The sequence below is a fragment of the Haliaeetus leucocephalus genome, unplaced genomic scaffold (assembly GCF_000737465.1).
Source record: "Haliaeetus leucocephalus isolate CR32 unplaced genomic scaffold, Haliaeetus_leucocephalus-4.0 Scaffold262, whole genome shotgun sequence".
Classification (NCBI taxonomy): domain Eukaryota; kingdom Metazoa; phylum Chordata; class Aves; order Accipitriformes; family Accipitridae; genus Haliaeetus; species Haliaeetus leucocephalus.
The window spans coordinates 8,627,520-8,653,339 of NW_010972698.1; the positions used below are offsets into that span (position 1 = coordinate 8,627,520).

General features: G+C 41.2%; 1 protein-coding gene across 1 annotated transcript in view; it reads right to left on the minus strand.

Moving 5' to 3' along the window:
• The window catches only part of DCX (doublecortin), a 75,002-nt gene that overhangs the window by 11,717 nt on the left and 37,465 nt on the right, over nt 1–25,820 (minus strand). Inside the window, exons 4-5 of the mRNA XM_010569034.1 lie at nt 5,061–5,163; nt 1,005–1,142 (exon numbers count right to left, since the gene is read on the minus strand). Of these exons, the coding sequence (XP_010567336.1) occupies nt 1,005–1,142; nt 5,061–5,163 (241 nt within the window). The remainder of the gene's footprint in view (nt 1–1,004; nt 1,143–5,060; nt 5,164–25,820) is intronic.

The following is a 25,820-nucleotide window of genomic DNA, read 5'->3' on the forward strand; positions in this document are numbered from 1 at the left end:
ACATCAGGAGACCCTAAAAAAATTAACTGCTTCCTGGGGAAAATCTTTCTGAATACTGTCAGGAAAATTTTATATCCAGTAATCCAGTATCTACTTATGGTCAACTGTTGTGTGGTGTTCACATGCAATATGCAATGTGTTACTGTGAAGGTGAAAAGCAATTTCTGGTTTATATCACCTGTGTTAATACTGTAGGTCACTTGAATTTAAGTTATGAAGCTTTCCTGGAATCCTGAAGTGCTTATTTGGTGATTTGGCCATTTTAGTGAAAGGCCATGTCTGGTTCTCTTTTGGAAAAAAACGGGCAGACAGATGACACACCTAGAGATCCACCCTCTCCATCATTACTCTAAAAACTATCAATTACCAAAAGTGTGATATTCAGCCCGGCCTTTAATTTATAGGCTCTGCGGCTGTCTGGGTGTGCTACACCACCAATCCAGTTGCTACTGAAGAGGGAGGGAGGCATTTCAAAGTGTGCAAGCTGCTGCAGCAAATTGGGATTCCCATTTCCTTCTCTTCTATTACTGAATGAATGTCTCAGTATCACGTCAATAACCCCGTCACCAGTTCTCCAATTGCAAGGTCAGTCATCTTCTTTAAATAATGATTAGAAGGGAACACTTCTGACCTGTACAATAATTAACATTTGCTTTTCACAGGAGGTTATTCTAAATCAGTCTGTATCTATAGGGAACATATGGGAGCACTGTGGGCCTTGATTTCCTGCCTGTTAAATGGAAACTTCTTTTAAAATTTTGTTAGGGCAGGAGGCTGTGAGGCTGTGGGTGGTATGACCTAAAGCCACAACTGCACTTAGCTGACCAGAGAATTCCTCTCCAATATTTATTAAGTGCCCCTGTACACTAGCAGCAGCTCCTTGTTTTTAAAAAATGCCAAAATTTCATATGCAAACACCCAAGGTCAATATATCCAAAGACACACAATACATGTTTTTCTCTTGAGCACAGTTAATATTCAGACACCAGAAAACAATCACTCACCGTCTTGATGGTTACCTGAATCGGCTGGAGACTTGCTCCGGCGCATGGGGGCTGGACTCTTTGCTGAGCTCTTCTGAGGGGTGGGAGATGACTTACTGCCCGTGGCCGTTGCAGGGCTCCCTTTCATCACCCGGCACTCTAAGGAAACAGACAGCAACCGTGGTTATGTCCTACCTACTCTTGCTGCCTATGGACACCAGGTATGAAACACCCATGAGCAGCTTAGTGCTTTGTCTCCAAAGAGCTGTAGAAAACATGAATGGCAAAGGAAAAGCTGGTATCTCCACATTTTCTCCAGAGCAGAAATGAGGCTTTTTAGGGGGAGGGCAAAAAGAAGAACAGCTTTGCTTGTCTAAAGGAGGTGCTGAGACAGCATACGTCAAGATCAGGCTCGCTCCCTAGCAGGGCCCATCTCCGTACCTGTGTCCTACCAAAGATTTTCTGCCCTTCCCCTTGCCTTGATTCGCACCAACTGGTGAGCACAATGTAAACGGTCAACACAGACTGAGGGAAGAATCAGGCCAGTTAATTTGCTGTAACCCTTCCTTGAAGACCTAGTAGTAGGAATGATGAGTGCAATCCATGTAGGTGCAGAAAGCCAGCAAACAGCTCATGGGATGACGTAAAGGTCTCTAAGTGGCAGATGGGACATCTGCCCCAGGAGGCTTTCACCCAGCCTGAATCAACCTCTTCTGTGGTTTCAACATGCTGCAACTTTTCAGAAGCAGAAAGCAAAGAAGACAAAATGGTTTTACAAAACACATCCTCTGTCCTGGCCACTCATCCCTTTCAGAGAGGTTTGTATAAACAAGTCTAGTAGATTTATGTACTTAAAGACATGAGCAGATGAGAACCCCAACTATGTTTTCTTAAAAAATAAATAGGCCAGGAAGAGTGGAAAATGTAAACATGATCTACAGTGTCCTGCAGAAGGGAACTGCAATACTAACAAACCTCTGTGTGTCCCAGGATTTCAGGCGTGCCAGATCTTCAAAACCAGGGTTTATTTACACTGAGAGCTAACAGAAAAAGCACTTTCCACCCCTCAAGTTATTAACTTAACCCAGTTAAGAAGAAGGCAATAAAAAAGGGATTTCCTTTTTGTCAAACGCTAACTGGTCTCACCTCATCTCCTGCAACAGATTGGCCTCACCAAGATGTGAAAAACAGGTCTTTTTTACAGACGTGAATTACATGTTCCACATACAGACAATCTTTTATGGAAAAGTTCAGTTCAGCATGCATGGGCTGGACTGAGGACTTCCTTGACTGGATTCCATAATGGGAATCAACTAAGGCAGCACATAGCTGATAAATAATTGGTCAACTGAAAACAAGTTGCCTGACCTAAATGTATGTGTTATTTATTTGTATATCAGTATACCTATGAAAATGTAAATGCCTTAAATTTTTCCCCAGGCTTTCCTCATTCTCAGACAGTCAAGAGTCAGTCTCTTCTACTTCCAGATGGTCTGCATGAGAGTTTGCTGTTGGGTCGTGCAGTACAAGAAGATGAAGAGAGGATGCCCTGTGCTCCAGGATACTGCATGGTGATAATTACACCTACAGCGAGTTTATTCTCTCTCCTGCTAAATGGATTTTGGGAACTGTAAATCAGGGATAGAAAAAGTTGTGTGGTGTTTTTTTTTCAAAGTACTTGACTTCTCACAGATGATGCCAGAGAAAGGCTTGTAGCGCTCCAGCACTGATATAGCCCCAACTTTTTATACAGGAAGAGCAGTAATGACTGGGAGGGGGGAGAGGTGTGGAAGGTAGACTATCCCTCCTCGATACTAAAGAATATAGTGTTTGATGAGACACTGTGAAATAGCCACTAGGGAGAGTGTGCAAATAACTGCTCCTGGTGTTAACCAGCCAAGCCAAAACATGGGGAAAAATCTACTTCAGTCACTGCAGTCAAGGCTCTTACATATAGCTGTTAAACAAAAACAGTGCAACATCTTGATCTTAGAGCACAATTTGTTTGCCCAGCATAGGCACCAAATGCTATGTGAGATACACTAGAGTACAGCCTCCCCGGAGCAGAGTGGGTCTCTTGTGTCCCTGGGTGATATCTGTCAATCATATATCACGTGGGTATCTCAGAAACCAAGGGGGTCTCAAACGGTGTCAGACATCTGTGTTTAGTCACCTGAATTACTCCCTAAACAAATAAACCTAAAAAGTGAAAATACTTTCTTGTGTCTTTTCAAAAGCTTTCAATTTTATTTTCTTCCCAGAGGAGTAATTCCTTGAAAAGAAACTCAGCTTTGCATTTTCCAGCTCAGCCGTTGGCAAGCGTCGGTACGCCAAAGGCAATCAGTGAGCATTTGGACATTTTGAAAGGTGGAAACCTGGCTGCTGTGCTGAAGTTAGTGTAAACAGCCCTCTACACATCACGGGGGCATGACATTTCCGTGGGCTGATGCTGAAACCAGTGGGTACGAACGAGACAGAGCAACCTCATCTGGAAGGAGCTCAGCGACAGGGATTATAGGGCGGAAGCTGTGGTGGGCAGTCAGGAGGAAAAAGATGACTTAATCCTCTCTTATGCTATTTCTCACTTTGTTTCCTGATGTCCTGCCAGAGTGAACATAATAACCAGCAATCCAAGTGCACGTCATCCAAACAGGCAAGAAAAAGCACCCCATGACAGAGGAGATTTTAATAAGTGACATTCATCTGCAAGACCTCAAGACTTGCAGTTCTCCTTGCAGCATCTGACTTACAGCAAGGAAGGGTGATGGCTGCATAATGGGAAAACGCCGCTGGCTAATAGCTCCTCATCTGCTTCTTGAGAGGTGCAGGGCACCCCTACTCCCCTGAAAATACCACTGAGAGCTGCAGTTACTCGGTGCCTTCCCAACAGCACGCTTGGCTTATTTTTGTTAGAGAAATCCAAGCTGGAAAAACCAGTAGTAACCAGGAGTGTAGGCAGAGAGCTGGGCTTCCCATCAAGTTGTTCTGCTAGGATTGCATCCAAACTGTTTTACAGTGTGGAACTCCCTGTGGAGCTGACTCAACTGCCGAGTGTTAAAAAAAATATGAAGCTCAGGTTACAGATCGCTTCCCCAGCCTGACACAGGCTTTATTCTCTGCCTGCAAAGTTTCAGCTGAACTTGGAAACTTCCTTTGAATTACCCAAGACCATCAAATGGGTTCATCTGGAGTACACAGGTCAGAAGTACCAGCATCAAATAAAATCAGCCTTGCAAAGGAGTCATAAAAATTCAGTGTTTTAAGATTAGAGGCTGTTTGACTTCCTGGTTTACAGCAAAAGTCCTCTTTGGTCTTCAATGTGGAGCCAGTTTGAAGCATATAAGAGAGCATGGGGCTCCTGTTCCTTATACAGGATACCTAGAGCTTTGGCAAATGAGCCTGAATGTTTGGAGACCACATTTTCTTCTAGTTTAAATGGTCACAGTTACATTAATTTACACTTGCTGCACTCACTGGCAGCAGCAGACAGTTGCCAGGTTGGGGTAGGTGGTAACTCCTGCAAGCAAGCTCTGTATATTCTGTGAAATCAAAGATTTCATGGCTTAATTGATCATAGAGACTCACATTATTACAAATCTGTGCTTGGCAGTTGTAACAGGGACAAGTAATGGTGCTGTCCCAGTCACCCCCCTAAAAAGGGAATTATTACCCTGCTTTTTGAATCAGCAGAAGAAAGCAGTGGAGGGAGTGATTTTTCTTTTAGCTGTGCTTGTTCCCATTTTTTTAATATTCACATGTATATGTAAGGACAAGAGTCCTTCCACTGTTTAATTCTCAAGAAAAATGTTTCTATCTGACTGCAACTGGATAAGACTGATTTTGCAGTAAATGTCAAATGGTGTAGGAGTCCATCTACTCTGACTTGGGCTACCTCAGTCAGTGTTTGCTCGATTATAATATCCACTGACTGTACAAGTATCACAAAAGGATGTTAAGTTCTATGTACTAGGTCTTAAAAAACAGAAAAAAAACATGCAGCGTTATTATCTGATAGAAGCAACTGAATGGAAATGAAATAAAAACACAGACTGGAGGGCAGTGTGTGTTTGATGTTACCGCTTTCATCCAGAGAAAAGTCATCCTGTGCATAGCGGAATTTTTCTGGACCACAGGCGATAAACACATCATCATCCCCAAAGAAATCGTGGAGACAGGTCACCTACAGAGAGAGCAAAGTCATTCATTTTATTTTTAATTGGCAACATTCTGATGTGGCTTAGTTTTAATTTAAACAGGAGGGAGCTGCCTCTCCACTGTTTCCCCTGTCCCATGCTAATTTGGTCCTACTTCCCGTAAGCCTGGTGCACAACACACAACTTCTCTGCGCAAGTCACGCGTAAAAGTGTAATTAAAAAAGAAGAGAGAAAAAAGAATCCCAACTACCTCGCAAATTCTATGAGGTATGGCATTTGCAACCCATTCAGGAGCTTACAGAATACCTTAGTCACCCTAACGAATGACACAGGCATTCCTGAGCTACTGCTAAAATAAGAAGCAGGGGTGCCCCCCATGCCACATGGGTAGGCAAGGCTGTGACACCACTGCCCATGCTGATGAGTATCTTAGTACCAACAGAGCCTAAAACCTCAAAGAACCACTAAGAAGGCAAAGAGCCACTGGGCACAGCACAGGTGCAGAAATGTGACTCTTCCTGAGCAATCTTGATGACAATAGGTTTTAAAGCCAGAAGGTTTATCGGCGCCATTGAAGGAGAGGCCAAAGGTATCGTTGGACGCCCTTCCCACCCCAGCATACTTTAAATACACAGATTTACTCCAGATGTTGTGTCTCCTTCTCTCTGCTTCTGCCACCCAGACATGGGAGGATAAAGCACCATTCCTCGCCGCAGAGCTGCCCATCCCACCAAAGGCCGAGTGGCGGGGAAGGTGGTTACCAAGTGGGAAAGGCACAGGGCAGGCGAGAGGAGGTGTGCGGCAGCCGCCAGCATGGCAGCTCTGCCCTAGGACAGCTCTGCCAGAAAAGGAAAAACAATTGCTTTCAGTCACCTAAACCTAAGACCCCTGTCTGGGGACACCACAAAAGCAGGATGTAGAAAGCTGTTTGAGATAAACAGAAGACATGGTCATGCTGGCTAATGGCTCTGAATACCTTCCTTCTCTTTTTTGCCATTCTAAATGGGGGGGAATTGTATCTTGCAGTACCTGGAGCTCCAGACCTGTGCCTTGCCTCGCAGCATCAAATAGAAGTAAAGCACATGACGTGGGAGCTCCAGATCCACTGATTTCATCAGAGACCTGATATCTGAGAGTATGGAAATCTGAAAATGCATGGCAGGTCACTGGAAGCATGCTATCAGGAGAAAAGTTTAAAATGCCATCATGCTGGAAGCTAGTCCTCATATTCAACTGGCAGAGATCTGTAACTCTCCCTACTACTCTACAGATGATGGACTTGTTGTTTTAACAATATTTTTAACAAAATCAAGAGGTGAACAACCAACATTCATCACAAAAAAACAAGCAAAATACCTGATTAGGTACAGGAACAAGGAAAATGGAGGAAGTTCTAAAGACTTTGAAAAGCACATTCTAGTGATAAATCTTACTCAAAAGGTGGGCTGACTGTTGGGACACGAGGGCACATCGGGCTTGTGTCTTTGTCTTCTGTCCTACTTCTCTGTAACTAGTTGCGAGATGAAGTATAGGATGAAATTACCATCTGCCACTGTCCTCCCAGCTGGCTGAGGAATATCATCTCACTGACTGGGGGACAACTCAGCTCTCTATACAGCTAGAGGGTCCTATTTAATTTTTTCCCACTGTTTGGGGCATTACAAACTACCTAAGGATATCTCAGTGACCTGGGACAATAGTGATGCCCATGGTTGGCTTCTACTCCTTTTCTGCAATATAATATACTTGAAGGCATTGTTATTGGGTTATTATATTTGGGGTTGTTTGAAATAGGACTCAGATTTCTTATGTCATGCTAGGGAATATTCTTATGGAGCGTGCAAGTACATGGAATGGATATTCTCTAGGCCTCTTGGCTACAGACACCTACTTCATACTTGCAAGCTGTTGCAAGGAAATGGGCCACCACATCCTGTCCAATGATGCCATCATAATGAGAACTGAAGCCACATGAAGATACTCTGGGACATGTTAAGATCTCTTGTTCTGTACTGACTTTCTAAAGTAATGAGCCTGGCTCTGCTGCAGCTCACTTTCAGCCGGAGCATACTGCAGGAGGTGCAGCCTCTCATTCCTGTCTTCTGCCACCTGCCATTCAATATTGACAAATGAAAGGATATACAGGTTTTGCTCTGACTGAAAAAAGACCATGGCTGCAATCTTATTAGACCTTGCCTGTCCAGATCCCAATGCACATGAGTGTGGGAGACAGCAAGACACCAAGTCCAGCAGACTCCAGATGTCCGCTGAGGACATTTATGACTTTGCTTATTTTAGTGAGAATATCAAGAAGGGCTGAAAAGCAACACATTCCTACAGAAGGTGTCTCCACTTAGCACCATTAGCACTTCAAGCGGGTAACACCTTTGCACCTGCAGGTACTTAGGGGCAGGAGACCTTAGTGCCACTTGTGCAGGGGGTTGGCCAGCAAAGCTGAGAGCACTGCTGTACATCTTTAGTACCAGCCAGGACAGTATTGCTGGTGACTGTTCAGCATCCACTTTTCTAGGTACTGTGGTGTGAGTAATTAGCCATTTGGATCTTTACACAGTTACGGTTGTGGTAATTTACACAGTTACTAGTGAAATGATTGATGCAATTACACAGCAACAGCAAGGTAACTATGCCAGTGGTAACTCCACTGGAATCACTGGTAATCACGCAGTAACTCATGATAATGCTATTGTGTTATCTCCATGTACCTAAGGTTAATCTGAATCATCTCAGCGTAACAACTAGTGGAAAATGTGCACATTGCTCTTTGGAGAGAACCATAAACACCTGGACTTGTCATCAGTATCTTGTAGAAAATTGCCTTTTATTTAGGCTCCTGGCAAGCTGATAGGTGCTCTTCTGAGGCAAAGAAAGATGATGCTCTCCCATCTTTGGAAAATGCTTTGAAAACTCATTTGAAGTGGAAAGTAACACTGTTATTTTGAAGAGGAGAAAAACTACTGAGAAAATGTTGGAAGGCCCAACTTCAAAGCCTCTGTGTAGCTATTCAAGAGGCAAGTGTTCAGCACAGCACCCGCTTCCAAGGGTGAGAGGGACAACAAAGTACCTCTATCCAATTGATTTTTGTCTAGAACTTCAGTCTGAGCTCCTGACATCCCAGCCATATACGAAGTACTGTATCAAGAGGAGCAAAAATGCTCATCAGCAAACACACCAGAGTGGAACATCTCCAGCATCAGCCGGCCTGCTGCAACCCACCAGCCACACATCTGAGCACCCAGGTGAGCCCAAGGTGAACATGGTTTTTTTAAAGTTCCATTTTTTCAGGAGACCATTCCAAGCAACCACAAGTTTGGCACTGACATTTGTAACGGAGGTATGAGGCTGACAGCTGATGCCCAGTGTTTTGGCATGTCTGGGCACTGGGGTCTTTACAGAGGGTAGAGGCATTGCAAGGGACTGGAGAGCACACTGGAGATAACTATGGGGAAACTTACTGTAGACAGAGCTGAATTTCCATATCTACTGATCTCTTTGAGCTGGACTGTGAAAAGTTAATTTCAAGCTCTAATAAATCAACTAGAAAGAAGGCTTTTGGCTATCTTAATAAGGCTCAGTATTTCACACTGGTTAATATAATGTATAATTAAAGCACTGCCTAAGAGTGCCAGCTCTGGTTACAATGCCAAACATAGTGAAAAACTTGCTCTTCACATCGGCATGACTTTCAAAATGGAGCAAGCTGAAATCTGCTATGGCTTTGATCAAAGGTAGAATTGTCATTGCAGACTTCTGTGAATTCCAATTTCTGTTTGCCTAAAATTAGCTTGAAAATAGTAGTTAATATGTTACCTGCAGAGAATTCTCCCACAGAAAAGATGACATTTCAAACCAGCACTTGGTATTACAGTCCTCCCCGAGGATGAGTGGCACTGATTTATTTGCAAATAATTGCGTTTGGCTCAATACACAAGTTCCCATTTGAATGCTAAGTACTATACTTATGCCATGGAAAAGACTCATGGGTTGCTTAGCTCACCCTTCAGTACAGAAACCACTGTGCAGTTAAATGCAGTGAAAGCTAGATCACAACATAAGGGTTCAAAAATTTCCCAACCTTTTAGATGAAATTAGAAATAACCCATAGGTGCTTTTATTGTCTCCAGGTCATAAGTCGAAGTGTATATTTTGTCCTTGAACTCCTCACAACCACCACAAGCAAAAAGAAAGTCCAGGCAACGAAGAAAACCTTCAGATCAAGGGTCCAAACACAATGGAAAACTGCCAGCATGCACAAGGATAGAAACCTGATTACGTGTCAAGCAGAGATACTTGCAATTCACTTTGCTGAACTCTTGTCCCTTCAGATAGTACATTATTATGTGTATTTTATAATTATGAACAGCTGGCTGGATGACCACTGGAGGCTAGTAAAGAAATTAGATAATCAACTTGTTGAGCTCCTAATATTCAGGAAACACTAACTTCTCTATTTGCTTTATTTGTTCCCTTTTGTTTCCTGCTGTAACCTCCACCATTAAGAACTCACCATAACATGGTAGAAAAGAGCCAAAAAACAACCCCACTCTCATGAAATAGTGCAAAACATTGCAAAATTCAGAAAATAACAGGTGTCACATATTATGCAGTTTTAGCTATGTTGCTTATGTTCACGATGTGTGTGGTATTTTCTATTTACCTTTTGTTTATTAAACTCAAATCCTTGGTCATTACTGTATGTCCCTAAAACATGCCCCATACGTATTGCTGTCTACATAAAGTCGCTGGAGTAAACTTTCTTTGTGAAAACATGTGACTTCAGTGCTGGATCTTACAGCACCAGAGCCAGCTTGCCTAAGTGGTGCATAGAAGAAGAAAAACACCAGGAAAAAGCCCTAGATATGCTCATCCCTGAAGGACATGAAGCTAAAGAGGATGCAAGCCAGGAAGCAGGACCATGGGCTGCTCTGCTGGGAGAGCTGGTTTGAGACCTTATTAGCCAGTATGGGACATTTGAGGGTTGTTCTTGACAAGCAAGGCCAAACCTCTACACTGCATTAATTGTTTTAGGGGTTTTTAGTGACTCCTGAATAACCTTTTAAGTATTCTTATCTCCAGTCTTCAAAAGTCTTTTTTCTCACATTTTCTCAGTTAAAAAAAAAAAAGTACAAGTCTCCCCCCAAGCAGTCTGGACTGTTTTGAAATTATACGTTCTGCTTTATCTTGCCCTAATCTACTACTCTAATTATATCCAATAATTAGTCTGGAACACCATGAAAACCCTGAAAGAAAGTTCACATCAACAAAAATTTACCCCAGCTAATAACCTGAAAATCATTGTTTTTAAATGCTGCATTTTGCTCTTAGCTATAAATTTATTAATGCACAGAACCTGAAGTAGCCTGCTAGTGCAAGGACCTATGCTGCTACCCGAAAATGGTGATTTTGCTGGTGACTGTTACCATGCACCCTTAGCAATGACACTGGAAACCATCAAATTAGTAAGATTTTGTCTTTTTCCATTTTTAAGCCTATGAGCTTTTTTATTTATAAGAAAAATTAAACTTGTGTATGTAATTACAGTAGACAGGATAAATAGCATTGATTTCCAAGATATATGTGCATGCCTTTGTTTAAAGGAGGATAATATTTAATTTGAAATTCAGGATTAAAAAGACAATATTAACTTAAAGAGGATCATACTGCATGAAATGTTTTCTCTCCAATTCCTGTAGCTTAAGCAATTCCAATGAAGGAAGTTAAATCTTCACACTCCAGTCAATGAGGCACAAATTTATTTCTTACAAAGTAATTCTTTCTAATCGATTTGATGGTAACATTTTTCTTTGTGTCAAAGTTTGATTTTTTAGAAACTTTATATTATGGAAGAAATAGAAGTTGGTAGAGATTAACAGAGATTTTGGGAGTACAAAACTGTTTGCAATTCCTTAGGTTTTCATTAAGCGTGGTTTCTTTTCTCGTTAAATGAAATCCTTTGCTGTTTATATTAGAAAAACCTTCCCTGAGAGGACAATATAGGTAGGATTTCCAAGAGGGGATTTCTGCAGTGACAGTCCATTAGTGTCTGCTGCAGCAATTTTAATTGCAGAAAGGAAAGGTACGGCCTTCTGAAAGATGCTGAGCCTTCTTGTTCATTTTAATACAGTAGTTGTAGAACTAAGCATTTTTCAGGATTTTAACAAAATGGAGCTTGCCTCAAGCATCTCTCTGGATGTGAGCTCAGTTTGCTGAAATATCTGTGATGCTACAGATATTCTGAGTTCACCTGGAAAAGGAGCAGTAAATATGCAGGATATATACCTGGACAGCAGTGAATAACCAGCTATTTCTACCATCCTCCAGGAGGCAGCAGCAGTATTTAAAAATTGTAATTCACTAATAAATAAAATAATCAAAAGCCTGAAGACTTAAGCCTTAGTCTGAATCACCTACCAGTGCAGAACCTTCTGTGCTTTAAAAGGGTGTTATGATTAACCAGCTCCTTTTGTTCCCTTTCATACTCTGCAGAATGACAGAGTTTGCTGTGTCTGCATGGCTAATGGGCTGCCCTCGCTGTCATTCTCTACAACTACCAGTATGAACATCGTCACAGCAGTAACAGAGGCTCCAGCCACCTTTTGGTTGCTTTCACTGCTGGATCAAGCTCTGCAGCTCCTGTAGCTGTCACTTTAGCAGGAGGCCTCCGGTAGCTGGATTGGCCATCACGGTTTGCCAAGGTGACGGAGCACGTCTCTGAAGAGGAATACATCACCAGGAGGGTTAACTGAACTGTCTTCTTCACCTTTCTGAGAAACGTCTTTATCAGAGGTTCCTATCTTTAGCTGATGGAGCCGGGTGAGGCTGAATGATAAATGATCAGACACTGTAGCTAGTGATTATTCAGAACAGTGATTTATGTTCACAGTCCTGCTTCCAGACTTTCCATCTCTTCCTTATGTCATGGGATGAGGAAAGACCTCTGCCTAAATGGCCAGTAGAAGTCTGGCAAAGGAGATTTGGAATAACACCACCACAGGTTCAGCCTGGGGGCTGAACATCTTCCATCTTGGGGACTGTCATCTTTAACCAACTGCTTGACTCTGCACAAGTCTTAGGATAAGGGAGGGCCAGCGCAAGGCTTCTTCCTCTGCGCCTCTCTCCCTTAGTCATAATGACTTTGTTCACTGTTCTCTGTAATATCCCTCCTCTTTAAGAATTTAGACAGCAGAACAGAAAGCAATACCAGAACATAGGTAGCTTCGAACTGTTCCCTAAGTTTCTGCAGATCTGATGGTTATGCTCAAAGAAAAGAGATGTCCATTTGCTTTCTTCAAATCGTCATACTTCTTCAGCTTCCAGGCTGAGTTCAGAACAGAGGAAAAACTGTCTTCAGAAACAGCTTCCTTTAAGGCCGAAAATACCATAGAAGACAATTTGCATGCCATACACACGTAAAGCCTGTCGAGAGCAGAACTGAATTAAGACATACTCTTATTTTCTAAGTTGCCTTGATAAATGCTATAAAATCGAACCATGTGTTAGCTAAAGACAACGTGTTTTAGATGCCTGCTCGTGTCCTTTCTCTTTCAGCACTAGATGCTAGATGGAGCTAAGTCAGTCAGACTAGCAGCTAGACAGGCACTGAGAGTTAACTGAGCTGAGGATGTAACTAAAATCTGTTTAAACTCTGTTTTAACTCAAAGCAGAAATCCGATGGACTTATACTCCAACACCTGTACCCCAAGTCAAATTGGCAGTGGTCTGAGAAGCCAAAGTCCTAAATCACAAAGGAAACTGTGCTTTACAATTCATCAGTTGGGTGTTTGCAATCAATAAAGAAACTACAAAAACCAAACACATACAGACTTGTCCACAGGACAACTCAGTAAGGTCATGTGCCAGAGTGAATATCGGGAACTAATGAACATGCAGAGTAGACTTTAAATGAACTGCTTTCTCTTCTCTGACAAGCACTTCACCACATGTCCAGAAAGAAAAAGATTTCAGAAGACTTAAGGGGTTAAGGGGATATGATGGAAAATAAAAATGTTGATATTGGAATGCACAACACTTAATACATTTATTTTTTTTAACAGTCTGAAGACTGCAAGCCCAAAGCAGACACTGAATTGATTTACATTTTATTAGATTCTGGTTTCCTCCATTTAAAAAGAAGAGATGTTTGCATTCATTTATTTCTTTAAAGTATGCACACACCCACTCAATAGATTCCACATTTGCATTCACAGAAAGAGAATTACTTATCTGCTTTTATGAAAAAATACTGCTTAAGATGGATAAGCACTAGAAAGATGAGCAGAAAAAGTGTGGATGTTGACATTCAAAAATGGATCAGGAACACTCCCGCATTCCCAGCCCATGCCATAGAAGTACGTGGAATTACACTCTGGGGAGCCCCTCTCTGAGTTACCCATCAGTAAGGGAAGGGGACTGTCATCTGCTCTTGAATCTCTTGTTCTCCTATGCCACCAAACGTACACATGGAAACCTGGCAAGACCAGCATCATGCTGTCCCCTCACTACTGTGTTTGCAGTGAGCCATCACGAAGGGTAGGAAAAATAATCTCTACCATCTAGGTTTCAGGGCCCATAATTTGACCTCTCAGTAGAAACACACAGTGAGATTTCCATTCTTTAAAACATTATTCAGAGATCTCAACTTTTTCTTGTAAGCCATGGCTTACATTTAAGCCTAGACAGTTTGATTGAAACAATCAAATTCTACTCTTCTGTAGAGATTTTTTCTTCCTTTCTCACCCTCAGAAGAGAAAATTCTGGGCAAGTCAGCATGATCAAGTGTTTTTCTTTGATGCAAGAGGGAATTTTTACACCTTTTTATTGATGAAAAAATGGAGATCCTCTTAATAAGGCTGTATAACTACAGTAGGTTGATTATGCGTGCTTTACGTCCACATGGACTATTTTGTTATAATGTGATTAAACCAGAGCAGGGACACCAACTTCTGACCAATATGCATTATTTCTATGATAAATATTTGTGATGCTTATTTAAGTGGAATAAGAAATATTCATGCATGTATGTGCACAGCAGCTTGTAAGACTTGGCACGTGAAGAAACGCTGCTCTCAAAAAGGCTGCAGCACAAGGTGCCTGTTTATTTAAGTATTAGAAATGGGTAAGTTTGAAATGGAATAGAATAAAAAGCAAGGTCAATAGCCAAGCTACCCAGTAGGAATGTTAAAGCTGAATTTACTATATCTGGTGAATTAGTGGTGCTTCCAAACTGTGTGAAATCCAATTAGCCTCTGGAAGAAAGGTTAGTTTGTTATCCCCATTCCCTATACATAGGGAGGGGACTATGAAACATATTCAGGCTGTTGATTCTTTTTACCTAGAAGAAAGACTTGCTGTTGCATTCATGAGGGTATTATGCTGAGGATAAATGTGCTGTGCAGTTTGGGGGCATAAGGACCACAGCCGTCAGCACCAATATATAAAAGATTACCCTTTCTCCAGTCAGAAAACCATAAAACCAGAAATTCTAGGTGACAGATTAAGACTATGAAAGGAAAGATTTCCAGCACAAATTGCCTCAAAACAGGTAGCACTTTAAGAATTCAGAGAACCGTCAAACCATTCTTCCTAATCGTCCCCCCTCGTCACTCTTGAGAGGAAACAGTAGTTCTGGACTAAAAAGAGCACCAGAGACTTTGGAAGTAGCATGACTATAGGGCCAAGGTCAAGCAACACTACTTGAAATGGGAGTCTTGAAAGTAGGGGCACAGGGACGCTATCAACCTACTCAAGGTCAGGTTGAAGAAACAACGGGCTGGAATTTCCAGTTAATAGGATTTCCAGCAACAAGCTCCTAAAACCTATAGCTGTAGCTGATCCTATTGTGCGTATCTCCATAAAAGAGAAAGGCTTTTGTTAGCTTTGTGCGAGTTTTTCTTTAACTGTAACAATGGTACTGATGGTGATGGAGAGGCATTGGTAAACAGATCCTCGCCCTGGTTAAAACACAAACAACCAAAACACCCTGTACCAGGATTGAATGGCTTGGTGCGTGCCTGCAAGCAGCCCCCTCCATCTTCAGGGAGCACAGAAAGAATATTACCATTAGCTGACCAACAGGCCCGGAAGGATGAAAAGCTACACCAAGCATTTACTGCTTGTAAGGAAGCTCTAAGGGGCTAGAGGAGACCAATAGCCATACCCTGACTTTGTCTCACAGCTGGTCCCTGCTTCCCCCAAGGCCCTTATCTCTGTATCCCATGCCACAGCACCAACCTGGTGCGTGAGGAGGTCAGAACCAGCGTCCCCACAGGCACCCTCTGCCTGTTGACTTTCGGTTGGGGAAGATGGTGGGGAAGGGAGGAAGTAAAACTGTGGCTGTGAGAACTGCTCTCGTCCCCATGTGCAGTGTGTGTTGTCTGCTCAGAAGACTAAGACGACATCTCTACTTTCCTTACCCACTAGCAGGGTGCCCTGGGAGAGTCTTTCCATCTTCAATGTCTTACAAGCGTTCCTGGCTCCTGCTCCTTCTTTTCTCTTACCAGTCAACATTATGTAAAAATACTTCCTCCAGTTAATTACTTCATGGTCAGGTGCATCAAGAACTTAATTCTCAGCCCAAACATTTCAAAGGACGGTACGTTGGCCAGCTACCAAAGAGCTCCCTTCGTACTTTCACCCACCTGGGTTCGATTATGGACTTCAGCCCAGTACAGCAGTGGCCAAAGATGAATCCTCACTGGGGGACAAAACTGATCTATTCATGCACTTCCACTTTCCAGGGGTAAGTCCACTATCTCACAACCCACCCATTCTGCCTAACTATTGCCCGGCATGTAGCCCTGGAAGCAGAGGGTAGCATGCCTGCACAGTGCTTTTGGGCAGAATAAAGTTCTGGCGCAATGAAGAGGGTTACACAGTTGTATGAAATAGCAGGATTTGTTCTTACAGCCTCTTTGTGATGTGGTGTAAAGAGACATAAGAGAGGAGATTCTGTCTTCAATAATCACCCAGAGTGACACAGGAAATTATATTGAATATGAACAGATTTGGTTTCCATGTAACAAGTGGATGTGTTTTACTCACTGAGGCAGTCTCTCTTTAAGAAATGTAGTTATTCAACCTTGTCGTGAGTCCCGCTGACATCACTAACTTCCTTCCAAAATAAGTGCTAGGCAAAAATCAGTGTGTCAGACTTGCCATTATTATTAGTGCATCAGGAGAGCTTGAGGACACTTCAGTTTAAGTCAGGCATCAGCACTGACTTTGAAGGCAGCGCGTTTTGAACTGACTGTGTCTCCCCTAACACAATTCACTACGGATAACCTTGTCTTCCTTGGCATTTGTGGTAGACAGCATATGTTAATTAGGACTATGGCAACGCCTTATCACAATTTTTCCTGGGGAAGATGCACTGTAACTCTGTAATTAAAAACCTTTTCTGACCAGACAAGACTATTCTGTCAATTCAGCTTATGCACATATTTGTATCTCAGCCTGCACTGGTTTTATTCAGGGTCTAGGTCTCCAACTACACAGCCTTTCAAACATTTCTGCTATTTTTATCGTATCTAAAGATAGTTCTTCTATTAATTAATTCTTAGATGTGTCACTGAGCTCATATTTTGTACAGGTCCCCCTCTGTTTTGTTCAACATCTGCAAAATTCAAAACACTTTTTCATCAAAAGAGATGTTGAAAAGCTAACACTTTTACTTCATGCTATCAACTTTAACGGAAGAAAGACACAAGTATGAAGTATTCAACCTTCAAGTCATCCTTCCTAATATGCATCTCCAAACGTGACAATGAACAAACCGTCCTGTCCTCCAACAATGTAACTTCATTTCCAGCCTATGGATCCAAGTCAGCCTAATTCTTGAAGAAGATGAGAAGATGCAACCAGTTCTGTATCTAATTAATGCTGGCTTTGCATTTCGCCCCACTGATGGCATCAAAGCTGTTGCTCAATTGCTAAAATACTCTGTAAAGGCTCCTAAAGTCATTTTGACTAGTTAAATTTCAATGCTTGCAAGGATCTTTATTACACTGTTAATTCTGGAGATTAATGGGAATTAAAAATGGTGTTCTTTAAGAATTAAATTGTAGCAGATGCTACATTAAATCTAAAGGAAAGTAACAATTGCCATCAAGCTGTTCTTTCAGGGAGTTAAAATTTCTTCCTTAATTATAATTCTGAACATATTCTTTGTGTTTTGGGAGATTTCCTGAATTTACAGCAAATGCATATGCCCTCCCTATCGGAACAATTTTGTTTTCACCCTAATTTCTGTTAATCTTTGAATAAAGCTATTAATTTTTTTCTAATTAACAGGTCTTTTCAATTCAACTGACAGCTAACAGTGTAATGGAAAATTCAGCATTATGTCTTGAACTAAACCATATTAGGGTAGAAATTAACAATGTTAAGCAGGCTGTGAGATAGAAATACTTTGTAGAGAACATGCAGCAAGGCTGCTGAAATGAATGTCCCAAAGCCTCTCACATGGAAATGCCTTTTTTTTTCTTTTTTTTTCTTTTTTTTTTTTTAATTTGAAATATATCCCATCCCTTCCATGTCTACAGGACCAATGACAAGTTCTAGCTTAGTATGCAGTAATGTTAATAGAATAATTGATGCAGGAATACTGAAATAGATGATGTGTAAAATGGCAGGCTGCATAATTGTCTGGAGTGAGTTCAAGCATTTCTGCAGTGAAAAATAGTCCTGCTTTATAATCCTATCACGTCTCCTTGCTGCTGTGTAGCAAGTAAATTTCATTTGGAGATGATCCCAAGATGCAGTTGATTTACTAGGGGGATTCCAAAAGCCAAAAGGTTAAAGCCTTCTTGCCCCAACTAAATAGCACCTGGGAGAGGTATTAAAGGGTCCACACTAATTTTGGGACTATCATTCAAATTACATCATTATAATAAATGTATAGCACATCAGGGTGAATCTTTGCCATTAGGCAGTGTCAGAAGAGTACCGGATTAAAAAAAAAACATTCCTTTTTAATTTTTTACCTTTCTTTTTGAAATATTAAGTATTATGTGATGGAAGAAGAGGGAACAGAAAGGAGTTTTTAAAAATATGATGCAATTCATTTCTGCTTCTGTGAAACATACAAGAACCATTATGTTTGGATGGCATTTCTCATAAAATGAGTTGTAGACTAATGAATCAATTAGAAACTAATTGGTATGAGATTCCCCCAAGAGATATATGATAAGAGAAACAGGAGATGGCCAGAGACTTTCAAGCAGAACTGTATCTGTTTCTTTCCTAATCTCTAAGAAACAGCAAATTCCACTTCTACATGTGCAGAGGTGACTATATGAGCTCACAGATCAGCCAGCTGCAGATGGTTGTACACATTTACATTCCCTTTGTGCACTGTCTCCGGGATAATTGGGTACTGCTTTTCTTATTTGAACCACAGAAATAACACAGCTGGATTTTTTCCTCCTTTCTCCATTGCTGCATAAATTCATCAGCTCTTCACCTACCCTTCACTGTCCGTCTCTTCCCCAGTCCTCACCCCTCCAGACTGACCATGTCATTTCCATGATAAATGGATCCTTTCTGCTGGTGTGAAGAACACGAGCCTGGCATTTGCCCACGCAGGGCTTCTCTCTGCTGCTGCCACTAACAGGACCTGGACTGAGCTATTCATCCTCAGCTGCACTCTGGTGCGAGACAACAATCAGACAGCACCTTGCAGGAGTCGTCACCTTTCCAGGGGTAGATATTGTAGATTCTTTCCTCCCCCGACCCTTCCTGCTGATCCTCACCTCTGCAGAAAAGAAAGTTCCTTGAAGATTTTGAAGCAGCTTCTGATCTCACTTATGCACCCAACAACCCTGGCTCAAAGCACCCATTCCAAGTCCTCATTGTGACTGTGGAGGTCAGCAACTTTGCAACTACAGTTAAAACAAAAGGATGTTAAATAACCCTTTGTTAGGTTCAGCAAAGCTGATACCTTAATACCAGTTAAAAGATGGAGGTGTTTTATTTGTTTTGTTGTTGTGTTGGTTTTTTAATTCTTGTTGCGGATGCCAAGAAAGAAACAAGGCTTGCTGTCTGTTCGTGGAAATGCTGCTCATACATAAACTCATATGTAGACACTGCATAAAGACGAAACATACAGTTATGAAAAGAAATGTAAACAAAAGGGCCAAATCTGTATTGGCATACAAGCCTCTTGATACAAATCTACTGAAGTCAAAAGAATTATACAAACCATCAATCTGACTTTACTCCCTGATCATACTGACAGCACTTCTAAAACTTTGTATTTTTATTTTTTCCCGTCAAATGTTTTATAGCTTCCCTTTGCTCTCTTCCCCTTTCATCTCAGATCATTTTTGACAGGTAATAGAGCAATATCAGCCTCTCCTGTGGAGATCTTCTCTATACCCAGAGTGGTATGCTTTCAATTTGCTCCAGCACTCTAATAAACTTCTAGTGCAGACAGTGCGGGCTGAGCTTTTTAAAGAAACACTGAATGTCTGCAATTCCAGTTGGGTTCAATAAGAACTACAGAAACACAGCATCTCTGAAGCACAGGATAGCAGGATTAAGTGGAGAGAGGTAATTGTAACAAGACCAGTGCTATATTTTCATCGGTGTCTTTGAAGAAATACTGTTCAGTCCAGAATACATATTTCCACAGGGAATGTGGTGCTAGAGTTCACTAAAATGTCACTGTACTAAACCAATTGCCATTTTCTTTCCCTTATTTTTTCCTCTGTACCAAGAGGCAGTAAAGCATCTGTAACCAAATAAGGCAACACATGAACACCCTCTAAAAAAAATTAAAAAAACATATCCTGACAATTAGCATGCTGGTGCAGTCAACTCTTGGAACATCAAGTCTACCATGATACTTGCACACTAGAATGATTTAACAAGCATTTTGCTTTTGCTGTGCTGTTTCAAACTCAAATATGCTGAAGTAATTTTAAAAACTTGACACATTTTCCTTTGTAGTCCCAGCTAAATATTTTGTTTCTTTCCTCAAGACAATACATAATCCACACTATTGTACTTGGAAGAAAAAACTAACTCTGGCTGCCTAGAAGAAAATTAGCCTTAGATAATGAATAGTATATTTTTCTCTGCAACTGCTTTTCACTTTTTTGTAATATCTAGGCAAATATTAAATTCTCTTATCCAAGCTGACTTATATGTAAAAAGCTTTACTGAGAAGTGTGCTGTCCATTTTCCCTAGTTATCTGATCTGGTTCTGTAGATCCAGCCACTGTCCCTCTAGTGTGTTGCATTAAGTCGCAAGTTTTTATTCGGTTGAGTTCTGACCATGGAAATCACTGCTTTGGCACAAACAACATGTTTGGTACGGGGCTCTTGCCGAGCGCAGGACCGTGCTGCTCAGGAGGCACGCGTTACTGGGAAAGCAGCGGGCAGCTCTCCAATGCAGAGCTTCCTGGTAGTCGTACGCAAACCAAACTCTTCTGGTTACTTCTCGTTTAGTGAGATGGAATTTTGCATGCAGACTTCCTTCACTGGAAGCAAACCCAGACTGTACCAGTATACAATTACTTAAGGACTACCAGGTGATCATATAACTAAGCATTACATCACAATAAGACATTGAGTCATAAGAAAAAGGGGATTTTTATGTTATTCTGGCTACTAGATGTAAAATTTAGGCCAGTGGTTGGCAGATAAAGTTTCCAGTCTTTTCCCAAACAGATTTTTCTTCTCTTCAGGATGTAATGGAAATCTGGGAAGTCTTAACTTATGGCCTGAGCCGTTGTTTTTGTAATCCTCTTTAAGGTGCCCAGCTCACCTATATTGAATTAAAAATAAAGCATCAACATTGTAAGCCTTTCCACTGTGCTCCAGTGGTACACCAATTCTGCCTTAAATGGACATGTCTGAAGAGACCCTAGGGGTTCTTGTTCAGTCCTTTGCATCTCCTCTAATACTGATGAGTGGTGTCTCATCCACTGTAACACCAGAATCTGGTCTTTGAACTTAGCCTGCTTAGAACTACACATGGGGAGATTTGAGCCCTAGATATGCTATCAATGCTTGATAGCTGCTCTAATAACTGTATGTGGTGCAGAATTTAAACAATGTGACATATGTACTTTTAAACGAATAAGACAATGAGATACAAAGAGCAGTAGCATTACATATTGTGGTGCCTGGAATATAGCAGTAAGCCATGTGAAAAATAATGCCATTTAATATAGAATTTCCTTGTACTAGATTTAATTTTGCATGTGCTGATGAGAACCTGACCCTTTTTTTAGCAGGTAGCATCATACCAACACACAAGAAAAGGCATCCTATTTAAATTGCGTATGTATTCATTTTATTGTCATTTCCCACTCACAGTCATAGCCGCTAATAAGATGACTATTGCTTTCTTGTTTGTGTATACAGACCAGCTTGCCATTTGGGGGTTAATGAATGATAGCAAGTGGAAGCATGAAAATAAAATTAGCGATGCCCAGAGCAACTCACTTTATCAAACTCACCAGTTTATAGGATTAGCAATGGATTCAGTGCAAATCTCTGCTATGGGTATTATGAGCAAGATTTATGCCAATTAGCAGTAACAGTGCAGATTATTTGGGAAGAGCGTTGACAACAGTTAAAAGCTCCTTCAACTTTTAAACTATGTTGTTAGGACATCCATTTCAAGCATTCATGTCCACTTATAAGACTATTTTTACTCATGTCCCAAGTGCTATTTAATTTCTTATGTGCATTCATGGCATTGTTTCCTGAGGCAGTAAAGAAGACTAAATCATTTCTTTTCTAAGCTAAGTCTTGCAGTAGCTACTCTCAACCTCTTTGGATTCAGGTCAGGTAGCTCTGAGCAGAATCCAACATGTATTACATTCTTCACTCCTCTGTAGCAGATGTGATTCTGATCACACAGAGCTCAATGGGAAAATTCTCTATTGACTTCAAGATGCATTGGATCAGGCCTTAAATCCCCATAGCAATCAAGAGACCTGAAGGAAAGAATTAGAGTAATCTATTGGTAGATGCCACTTGACCAGTGGAAGACTGGCCTGTCTCCACCAGAGGAACATTGCTGATAGCCTATAGCTCCAGGCTTCTGCAACGTGTAGTTCTCTTGTGGGCGTCAGGACAGCAAAGTCCATATATAAATTTCACTGATAGTCTGATTAGAAAATGACAACTTTATGGAAGGTAGACTTTTCCCATATACTCTTATGCCTACAAGACAGGGACAAGGCTGAAGCCAGTGCCATTGCAGACTAAAATACCCCTTTAAAAATCAAGCCTGATCCGTTTTTTGGGGGGAGGACCTTTTGCTCTGCTTCTCTACAACCAAGTTCTAATAAATTACTGAACTTCCAAAACAGTATCCTCTCATCTCTGCACAATGGCTTATTTGGAGCCATGGGGGATGTGTGAGCTGGTACTACTTTGCAGCACCTGCAGGGGCAAGGGCAGTGAGTTCAGTCTAATTCTATGGATGCATGCGTTACACATACGCCAATAGATACCCTCTGCTTTTGCTCTAAAACAGTTGATAATCTCTTAGCCAGTTTATCCTGAAGAAAAGCTGGTTGATATAACTAGTTATTTACAACTGTGACAATTACATTGAAGCAATTTGTGTGCGGACATAATTACATTCCTAATGAAGATTAACTTAAATTAAATGCTTTTAATTACAATTTATACAGCCTTTGGCTATTGTGCAGACAGTATTCTGACATTTATGCCTCACCAGAAATGAGATTTATACTTTGCTGTGTCAAAGCTGACCATAAGTATTTGATGGATATTTGATGTCAGGTGCTGCTGACATTGCAAAAGGTTTCAGTGCTATAAACCATAGTGTGGAAGGATTAGAGATTGAAGCTTTGTCAGTCACTTTCAAGAGCCATTTGCTCAAACTCCTCTGATAACATTCCATCTGCCTTCGTGATTGCAAGTACTTCTACCTGTCTGCTCTAACTTTCTCCAAAAGCAGAGAGAACGTTGCTTTTTATTTCAGTAGGAGCATGTGGAGGCCTGCATATCTGTGCAATTTACCAAAGTCCCTTCTTCTCAATGTTAAATCAGGAGAAAAACAACTATGGGAGCCCAGCTTACATATTAGATCCAAATTTGAAAAATTAATTCCAAAGGATCCTTAGAGGCAACATCTTCATTATTCAGAAAATCTTGGCGTGTAAACTCCACCTACCAGCATTCAAAAGGAATGAGTGATCAAAGCCAGATTACAAATTCATTAGTGATTAATCTGTCTGGAAAACCTTCCCTGATGCTTTGCAGGAATATGATAGTAATATGATTAATAGTTACAATAGGATTATGGCCAAAACCATAAACAGCTACTAAGAAACATGACCACAGAAGCCTTGGAGTTTCATTCCCAAAGAAATCGTGTTTGGTGGAGATGTATTCAGAGCTCTGTCCCCTCTGAATCACTATGGTCACTGTGCTAGAGACCTTTGCAAGTCTTAACATCATGAATTACAGTATCTTGCGGGATCCTAAGTTATTGCCTCTGTTACGCCCTGTGCAACTCTAACGCCTTTGGTAAAATTGAAGATGACATAAGTCAGGGTAGAACTGGGCCCAGGGCTTCTCCTTTTGGGGTCTGCCTTGTTCTTTCTACAGTGTTCTCTCAATGTGTCAGAATGGGAATGAGTCACAGAAAGTATTTCATCTCTCCTCCCTTCTTTCTATAAGAGACTGTCATGGAAAAGACTATCACTGTGTGCACACATGCAACATACTTCACTTCCAGGCTGGACATCCCTGTGGCTTGCAGCCTGCATCAGCACTTTGTCCTTCTCTGGGAGGCTGTGACAGCTCCTTGCCTGCCCTCCTTTTGAAGGGGAAATCAAAAGGTGCTAAATACCCCTTTAAAGCATAGTCTTAACATAGAGAAGGAGTGTTTTGTGCAAGACGACACAGCATGGAAGCTCTCCAACATCTGCACTGGGCTAACATGCAATGGGGCTTCTCCATAGGCCAAAGTTACAGCTTGCCAGATTTGTTTCAGTTGAGAGTCATGCTTATCCCACTCTAGTATTCATTCCAATACATATTTCATCATGTTAATGCATACTTTATTGCACATTTTTTGTACCAACTCCTCTAGCATTTTGCTTTTGCAATGGTGACTAAAAACCCATGGTTGCACATAGCCCTGTATGCATGTTCGTGACTTGGGCGATTCCTTCCCATCCTGAGGACAGACTGATCTTTCCAGACTCCTATTCTTGCTATGTACTGCTTCCAGTTTAGTTCTCTCTTCTTGGGTTTCTCAGCCCACATGTTCTCCATTATAACAAGAGTGACTCCATACCACGTCTTCCCAGCTCCACTCAGGCCTTTCCACCAAACTTACACTGTTCAGCTTTTCTAGATATAACATCTATGGACACTCTACCCATATAAACCAGGTCTTGTAACTTTTACTTTCACCCACAGTCCTCCTGGTTGGAATAAGTTTTATTCCTAGAAATGCGGGTTATTATTTGGTAAAATATTAAGAAACAGACGTATTTGCACAAAAGATAAACCAAAGCTCACCATCAACCTTTTTCTGACCTGCTATTTCTGATGTAAGAGACTGGCTCTTGGGCTGGCCATTGCTAGCAGTGCACCATACTCTGAAAAATTAGGCAATGGAAACGATGAACATTCGTGAAGTACATTATTTCCAACATGTTATTTGACCTGCCAAAGCAGTCTCCTAGCTTTTGAGAGCTCTGCAAGAAGAATATATAGCATAGTCTGATGATTCAGCTGTCTCATTCCACAGTCCAAGCTAATCCTATAAAGATCTATCTGAAAATACATAAAAGTGCATGTCTGCAGAGCTGTACATGTGTATGTATGTTTATACACTTACATACATGTACACAAATATAATTTCACATCTTGAAACAACATACAATATAATATTTTACAATATCACAGAAGAAATGATGAAATAGTTTCACCGTCAGATCTTCAAGGACAAGAGGTTAAAGCAGCTATTTAAGTTGCAATGCTGTCAAATTAGTTCCTATAAGGAAGCGCTTCACTGTCTACAGAGATCACTAGTGGCTTTAATGACTCACGTTAGGATTTAAAGCATTTGAAAAAAAGCTCCATGAATGTATCAAAATCATTAAAAACAGTATACTTGCAGAGTTATGTTTTTTTAATCAAATTCCATTTATCTTTTTGCACTCAAATTTAACACACGAATTTTAGCCTGTTTCCCTAAGAGAAACCTAATACACAAATTTCATATGTATTTATTTTTAGCAGTACAAAATGCATCCTCTTCCTAACACACTTCAGGGCAGATATACACAAACTAATTAAAAACCCACACACGTATGCACACACACACATATATATATCCGCTTCTGTGTAAGGGGAAAAATTACCATCTTTGTGGTCACCCAACCATGCCCAGGGAAACACCAGAGAGAACAGCACTATTGACATTTCTTCAACGTTGAGTGATTCAGGCATGACTGGGCCACTGGGGAAGGCAGCTTCCAAATGTGAGGGCCCTCAATGTGAAGTGATCGTGGAGGTATTAGATCTAGGAAGCATCCAGGGCACCTGGTTGGTCCTAGCTGGTGCCTCAGCACTCGAGGTAAAAGGAGCCGTCTTAGAAACTCATGCCCCAAACTATCTGCAGTTCTGCAAATTCAAGTCACTACCCTGAATTTGCATTCCAAAT